Source organism: Glycine soja, chromosome 7, assembly GCF_004193775.1.
Source record: "Glycine soja cultivar W05 chromosome 7, ASM419377v2, whole genome shotgun sequence".
NCBI lineage: Eukaryota > Viridiplantae > Streptophyta > Magnoliopsida > Fabales > Fabaceae > Glycine > Glycine soja.
This window is the reverse complement of record NC_041008.1, coordinates 19,609,951-19,617,790: the sequence shown is the minus strand read 5'-3', so window position 1 is coordinate 19,617,790 and position 7,840 is coordinate 19,609,951. Positions and strand designations below refer to the sequence as shown.

The following is a 7,840-nucleotide window of genomic DNA, read 5'->3' as shown; positions in this document are numbered from 1 at the left end:
ATTGAAAACCAACATTAAAATAACCAACCAAAATCATATTTAAGCCTATATAAGATGTAATGCATTTTCATACACTATCTTTAAAAGCCTATTGAGAAACAAGTTAAAACTATATATCATATGTTGATTTGTATAAGTTCTCTCAATCGGAAAGACCTTAACCGTGATACTTCAGCTAACGACAACCAATCAAGTTGTGAAATTCTACCAAATTTTAGGTCACAAGAGCCTCCTACCAGGGGGAATGTCCATCTATAATCTATTGGCTACCACTTTTTCAGACTCATGCAAGGTATTTGCTTTGTCATCATTTGCCAACTGCACACTGGATCGTGGCCATATGGCCTAGAAAGGTATGCCATGCCAGCAGCACACAAGTTTGCAATTCACTTTATAGTTCTCAATCTAACCAGAATATCTTTTTTCGGTAAATATTAGTTGTTAGTTTGTTTGTGAAGGAATTCGAACCAATGACCTCTTTCCCCCTCCCTTCACCAAATCAATCTTATATCTCCAATCTAACCAGAATATTGAGTGTTTAATTTAACTTGATCAACCAATTTCTTAGAACATAAACAAAGATGAGAAGATGAATGGCAGTTAAGAGGAAAAATTCAAAATGATACTGATTGACTAAAGGTGATAGAGACCACCTACAAAAGGTTCCATCAGTGCTCTGATTTTTTTACTTTAAATATAACCAATTATCGCTAATATAACCAAATGAAAATATGAATTGAGCATCATTACAAAATAGATTACAAAGCCAATATTGGTTGGCTCGGCCCAGAAAGACTAAAAAAGTCATCAATTGAAACTCTATAAATGAAGAGTAATGCCAAAATAAAATAGAAGAGGTGATAGCACCAACCAGGCAAGTTGCAATAGACATTCCTACATACATCCTGCCACATCAAAAGAGACCAAACAATATGATAGAAAGGAGAAAGAAACGAGATTTCATAATAATCACTGAATGAGCAACTGAAACATGTAGCTAAAACTGCATCAAAGCTCAAACGTTTCATTGACAAACCTAAGGTGAAATCCTTGAGGTTCATCATCTGTGTAGAAAGGATTTTAACAAATAAGCCAATAGGCTATCAGCAAAGTATGAGAAATATTTATCCCATTGATTCGGGCAGAGATGCCTTCACTCCAGCTGTTTAAGAGCCACATCAAGTATCCCAATGGAAACTTTTGGTTGGTAATGCTCATCTGTATCCACTTCTTCAATTTCCTGGCATAGGGATTGTGAAACTGTCAATATTAAATGTAATCATGAAACCCAGTGTTGATTTTGGACAGAGTTTGTGTGCAGTAAAAACTACAATTTGGCAGAAATAATAACAAAAATCATATATAAATTAAATTATATTCACATGACTTGCTGTTTTTCATTCCAATCCAGATTTACTGTCTTAAACCAATTTATGCAGATGTCAAGATTAATATGGTATCTAAGTTCTATGACCATTATTGCTTATATTACTTTAGTTTCAAATAGTATTTATAAATACAAGCAAAGTGATGAATGAACTAATAACTAAACCAAAAATCCAGCCTCATATATTACGTTTAAAAACTATTAAAAAGATATGCACTAATTACCAATATGTGAAAAGATGTGCAAAATACCTTATTCCACAGGAGTTGGAAAGGACATTATTAACAATAATAGAAAAGGAAAAGAAAAAAAAAATTCAACATACAATATTAGACATAGTAATGGGAATAGAACAAATTCAGCCACCTGAACAATATCCTGTCCCTTGATGACTCGGCCAAACACAATAAGCTTTTCATTTAGATCTGGTATTGGTGCAGTTGTGATGAAAAGATCAAATACTTTGTTAAAGTATTTTCCCTTTGATGTTCCAAGCATGAATGCTTCATGTCTCATACTAGTTTAATCATCACAATATTTAGTGATTAGAAGAAATTGTGCAACTCAGGTAGATTATCAATGGTCTAAGGATATGTATGATAAACATCAAATTGCAAAAAACAAAAGAACAAGAAAACCTTGCATATTTTTTTCCTAACAGGTTCCAATCTTCAGTAGCTCCAGGCCCCTGAATCACATAGTGCTTAATTACTTGGTGAAAAAGCATTCCCTTGAAGTGCCCTTTTTGACTGGGAAAAAAAATTGTAGTTTACATTGCAAGAATAAGCAGGATATATTCAAAGGAATTTCATACAGCACACTACTTTGAAATAAACAAACTACCAACACAAACTGACGCCAATAAAAGTAATATACACCTATAGAGCTGCAGGCTTTATTCTCTTCAGCCAATAGAGAAGAGATTCATTTCATGCTGCAGATGTTATGTTATATCTGGCAATATAGAAATGCTCGAGGTTATAACATTCAACTCAGTTTCTGAACATGTTGACTGTTACATGGCTTTGCAGTACTTCCCTTCTTACATATTCAGTGATAAGAAAGCCTGCTTGGCTACTTGCATAAACAGTGAGTGGACAAATATTTAATGAAACATCACTAAGCCTCATAGAAAGGAACTTACTAATAACCTTGTAAAAGCCAGAGACTATAGTTATAGGTCTATAATTCTTTACCTTGAAAGATCTATCCTTATTAGGTACTCGAGTGATGAAAGAGGAATTCATATTTTTACCAACAGCTCTGGAAAAAGCAATAGAAAAACCATTGGATCCTGGAGCCTTTTCCTTATCCACTCCTGGTAGCTTATCTGAACTTTTCCTGCACTTCAAAGGCCCTTTCTAACCATTAGTCATCTACCCTCATCATGAAAGGACAGCGGTACAAACTTTCATCCGGTGGCAATAACAGCTGTATGGAAACAGGTAATTGCACTCGTGATGCCAAATAAGACTCCCATTCACAAGAAACCTATATGTAGCTTTTCCTTCATCTTGGCAAACAATCTAGAGTTTGCATCTCTATCATCTAACCAAACGAACCAACTGCCTACTGTTCTGTCTTTAATTGGTTTCCACTCCGAGTACCAACTCTTCAAAATCAATCCTAAACCTTGACCATATCCCTTTGAATCAAAGAAAGAGCCTGCCTGGTTCTGATTTAACTAAAGAATAATTCTCCTCTGTTCTAACCCTAAGGTCTCAAAAAATATTTTGATTCCTGAGCTTAACCTTCCCTTATGCAACTGCAATTGTGTCATAAAGCATAGACCCTTCCACTGCTCCATTCTAGAATTTTGCCACACTTTAGTGGGAAGAATGATTAATCACATGTTCTAAAAAAGGAATAGAGGTGCAGAGACCAAAATAATGAAATAAAGATATTAAAAAAGAGAGAGTGGAAAGGTCTCATGCTCAAACAAGTCCTTGAAGTTCTAATGACTGAATATCTGTCCAATCAAGAGAATACAGTATGCTCTATAGTAGCTTAGGGTATCCATAGGTTCCTTATAGAACAATCTTAAAATATAGTCATCAAAACTACTTGCATCAGAAGTAATATTACCACCTTCCAGTTTTTCATTAAGGAATCTCAACATTGAAATTAATCCTCAAAATGCCGACAAGAAGCACAAAATTTAAACACAAAACTGAACATCATACAGAAGTAAAGTGTAAATTAGGTCTAGTCAAACTGTAGACTGAAATGTACCACCATTGGCCTCTTTCTTTCATATCAAGCAAGACCAAAAACCAAGAAAATCTCATCAAGCAACTTTTGAAACCACTCTAACATCCTGTAAGACTAGCACATAGCATCAACTAGATGCCCCAAAAGATAAGAAGCATTCCCTATCCCTGAACCTTAAATCCATAAACAACTATATGATCTAAGGGATTGTCTACCTCCTCCAATTTAGTCTTTTAGGCTTAAGCTTAACTATATTTGGAATACTGTATAATTACCAAAAAAAAACATCAAATTCCTCATTTTTTCCTTTAATGTTCCTCAACTTAAATCACAATAAAATAAAGAAATGAATTAGTGACACAGAAAAATGTTTGTGAAAAGCAAACCATAAAGCATTCATCAGCCTCCATTTTAATTTGTGGAGATATAAGGTTGATTGGGTGGTCAAGAAAGAAGGAAAAGAGGGAAAGGTCACGGGTTCAATCCCTCTTGCTAACACAAACTGGCAATTAACATTTGTTGATAATAAAAAAAAGGGAAAACCTAGTACTCACCATAAATCTATGAATTCATCAACAACTTCAGGAGCACTTTCCTTGTAAAGTTCTACTATAATAGAACCTTTAGAGGTAATTACAACCTATGATAAGGAAGAAATGATTATCCATTTTGTAAGTTAAAATTTCATATAATAATTTCAATTGATGAGCATCTAGAACAATATTGAAAAACAATCTAACAAATGTGAAAAGTAAAGAAATTTCGGAAGCATGGTGAATGGAAAACTTACAGCATATCCAGGTAGATCAGATTTTTTGGATTCTACAGATGTATTTTCATCCTGCAGAAAAAGTAGTTTCTATAAATCATTAGGTTAATCAAGGATTCACTAATGAGTTGGGGGGGCAGTCTTGATTTCCCAGCAGCCTTGTCTCGATGGAAAATAAAAAACACACATAATATACATGATTGAATTATAACATCAAAGAAACACATGGTAAGATACCAGATAACAAGTAAATGTAAAAAGGATAAAGACTTATGAAAACCCTTTATAACGTATGTCAAGTCTGTACCTCGGAGACTGATATGTATCTCTCTTGTTGAAGTCTTGTCCTGAATGCAGCAGGTAATATAATGAATTATTAGATAACAGAAGGTGCTCTTTTGAAGTTCATTTTATAGGAGAAAATGAGACACATACTGTTAAAAGTTAATGCCCATTGCTTACTATAATCATCTTCTCAGAAACCATGTTACAAATGATTATTCCGCTTAAATTCACTTTTCTGGAAGTTTAAACAACTCAGCAAATGCAAGAGAAAAATGGAAAAGTTTTCGTACATCTTGACAAACAAATATTTCCTTCTGCCTAAGACAGAGCAAAAAGCCATAAACTGAAGGGTCATCAGCATAAGGTTCAATTCAATCACTACACATTACACAGTATGTGGAGAATTCGACCACGAAAGCCAATAACAAATGACTGATAGTAAAATAAACCCTGAAGTAACAGCATTGCAAAAATCATCACAATGATGCTGAACAAGTACAGATTATTTTTATACTAGCCAGAGCTAAATTTTCAACAAGTATTAATTTGAATCATTTCTTTAGTCGTTCTCATTCAAGAAACAAAAAATTACCATGTATCATTTCTTACACTATAAATCTGCCTTCCCCACCAGAACGAAAAATCTTTTACCAACCTGTTGGACCAATGTCTGTATGTTACAAACAGGATAAACACAAGCATGACAAGAGTCAATGTATAGAATATAATCGTGGTGGCACTTATGCGAGAAGGCCCCTTCTTCCTTTTGCTTTGCTGTAGCAGAGCCTGAGGTTTGATCATCCCCATTTAGCCTAATCAACAGTTTCAACAATCATCAATTTCCAGTCAACAAATCAAAACCAAGCCTTCCAAATGAAAAGAAAATTAATAACAATACCAAAACCCACTCAATTTATCCGATATCAAAATCACCCAATTCTTATGATTAACTATAAACATTTTAAAGTTTAATTTCTATGTACCATCAGACATCGGTGCAAAGAAATTTATACCGTCAACGAGTAAAAGATTATGATAGATATGACTTTTAAGTTTTAAGATAATGATTATAAAAGTCGACAAACTTAAAATACATGACAACTTATGATTAAAGGATACGTAAAAACCATATACATTGCCCATGCATTTAAACTATTTACTCAACATTTAAAAGCAGACACCACCACATCTCACGACATAAAGTTTGAAACTTTCAGCATGGTTAAAATCAAAAAGCTTGAGAATTCCAAGGTAATTAGAATTCCTACCATCCAATTTAGCAAAAACGCTTCCTCCCCAACTCCCAAGTCATAGACAGTTGCAACTTGCAACAACTAAGATTTTGGTCTCAAAAACAAAACTTGTTCAACATAGAGGAAATAAACAAAACCCATTATTTATCAGAACTCAAACAAAGAAACAAAACATGAAAATGTAAATATAGAAGGACCTGAATGAATGAAGTAGCAGGAAATTGAAGTTGCGCAAATCACAGGGAAGAATGAGAGAGAGAGAGAGAGAGAGAGAATGAAACGAAGAGGGAATTGGATTTGTAAGGAGCAGGAATTAGAAGGATGAGGAAAGCACGTCAATGAAGAGACAGGAACCAAGTTTGAAAGATAAATGCGCTCTTCTTGATGAAACTGAAAACACTAAACTACCGTTTTTGCTGTGTCGTTTTAACGTTCTGTTTTTTTCTCTTATGTAAACTAATGAACTGGAATTTGTTACGACTAAACAGTAAAATTCGTTCATAAAAGTGCGATCTAATAAATTAATTCTTGAAAAATAAAAAATATATATTTAATTTATAAATATACAAAAAAATATAACAAATTAATCATATTATTAAATTTGATAGATCATTTTATCATTCAATTATAATATTTAAGGATAAATTATGTTTTTTAAGAAAGAATTTGATATTAAGTTATAAAATTTAGAAATTAATTTATCATTAAACTATATGTAAGATTAATATGTTACATTTGTTACTCATTTAAAAATTAAATTTAAATGTTTTATCTTTCACACTTAATTTGGTCTCACACTTTATCCTTGATTATTTAACTATTTTTCAATTATAAGGTTTTCTATATTTTTATTCGTATAAATATTACAACTTTTTGGCTTTATCCTAAAAAAAACTGTTAGTTTTGATCGTTATAAATTTATATTATTATTTAGTTAGGATATTACATGAAGTTAAGTGATTGATGAAATAATATGAATAATTACGCATCACATTATTGATGATAAAAATTATTATATATATATATATATAATATTTTATGAAAACTAAAATTAATAAAAATATATATATATTTAAAGAACTAAAATCAAAATTTATTAAATTTAAAAGAATTAAAAATGCATTTAACTCTATAAAAGAGGTTTTATATACAGTACAACTAATGCAGTTATGGTTTTGAAAACTTCAAGGGCTTGCTATTTATAAGCAAGCTGCACGATTAAAACTTTTGATTTTTCTTTGTGCAACTAAAATTAAGAATAAAAGAAACATAACTGTATAAAAGAATTGGTGACGGTGGTTAAATTTCATTTGTTAACATAGTGATTGAGCTTTAAATATATCAATAGGTTCACAATATTATAAATAATTTACCAAAATTAAGTTGGTTAACATATATTTTTAACTCCAAATAAATATTTAAATTTTACGTCAGTTCCTAATGAGTTTTTTTCACATTAAGTTCCTAAAAAAAGAATAATTTTTTATTTTTATATTTTTTTAATTTCTAATAAATTAACTAATTTTATTTTTGTGTTTATTTGTTCAAGAAGGGAACTCAAATTGGTTATTTAAAGAAGTGTGTGATTTGACCTCATAGTTTCGAACCTTCTTGCAATCATGGAGCAGGTTGTCCCATTTATCGTTGCATTGGTTATGACTTCTTAAGCAACCATACGTGGCTCCAACAAATAGCTATCAACCCACTTCCACCTTAGTTCCTTATTGTTTCTAACCAAGGGAGAAGGAGAAGCAACATGAAGTGGGGTGGGTTGTTGAGGAAGTGGTTAATTGCGTTCACAATTGAGCTTTTTGGCTGTGATGAGGGTGAGGGTTTAATTACTTTGAGAGTCCAATTACCCTTGCAGTATTCATGGGCCATGGAAGAAGAGGAGGGAAGGGTGATAGTGTTGAAATTTTAGAGGATTTTTATAAA

The 7,840-nt window shown here is 32.2% G+C and overlaps 1 protein-coding gene across 2 annotated transcripts; it reads right to left on the bottom strand.

Moving 5' to 3' along the window:
* Nucleotides 1-680: 680 nt before the first annotated feature.
* LOC114419135 (peptidyl-prolyl cis-trans isomerase CYP21-4-like) lies at nt 681-6,309 on the bottom strand. 2 transcript variants are annotated; one of them, XR_003668174.1, is made up of 9 exons: nt 6,103-6,309; nt 5,308-5,464; nt 4,675-4,714; nt 4,389-4,439; nt 4,153-4,238; nt 2,026-2,136; nt 1,754-1,904; nt 1,037-1,240; nt 681-905 (listed from the first exon to the last, which is right to left on the bottom strand). XR_003668174.1 is itself a non-coding variant. In XM_028384750.1 (8 exons), the coding sequence occupies exons 2-8, from the start codon at nt 5,457-5,459 to the stop codon at nt 1,154-1,156; spliced, it is 678 nt and encodes a 225-aa protein (XP_028240551.1). In that variant the 5' UTR covers nt 5,460-5,464; nt 6,103-6,309; the 3' UTR covers nt 681-1,153. The 2 variants fall into 2 exon arrangements, 1 of the variants encoding a protein (XP_028240551.1); XM_028384750.1 differs by having other exon boundaries at nt 681-1,240.
* Between the last annotated feature and the right edge of the window lie 1,531 nt (nt 6,310-7,840).

Bases quoted from the DNA above. Each gene is read 5' to 3' on its own strand.
- LOC114419135 (XM_028384750.1), bottom strand. From the start codon at position 5,459: ATGGGGATGATCAAACCTCAGGCTCTGCTACAGCAAAGCAAAAGGAAG. The intron at 2,137-4,152 runs GTGAGTACTAGG...TTTTTTTCCCAG, and splicing joins GATGAATTCATAGATTTATG to TCAAAAAGGGCACTTCAAGG. The intron at 1,241-1,753 runs GTGGCTGAATTT...TCCCTATGCCAG, and splicing joins AGGGACAGGATATTGTTCAG to GAAATTGAAGAAGTGGATAC.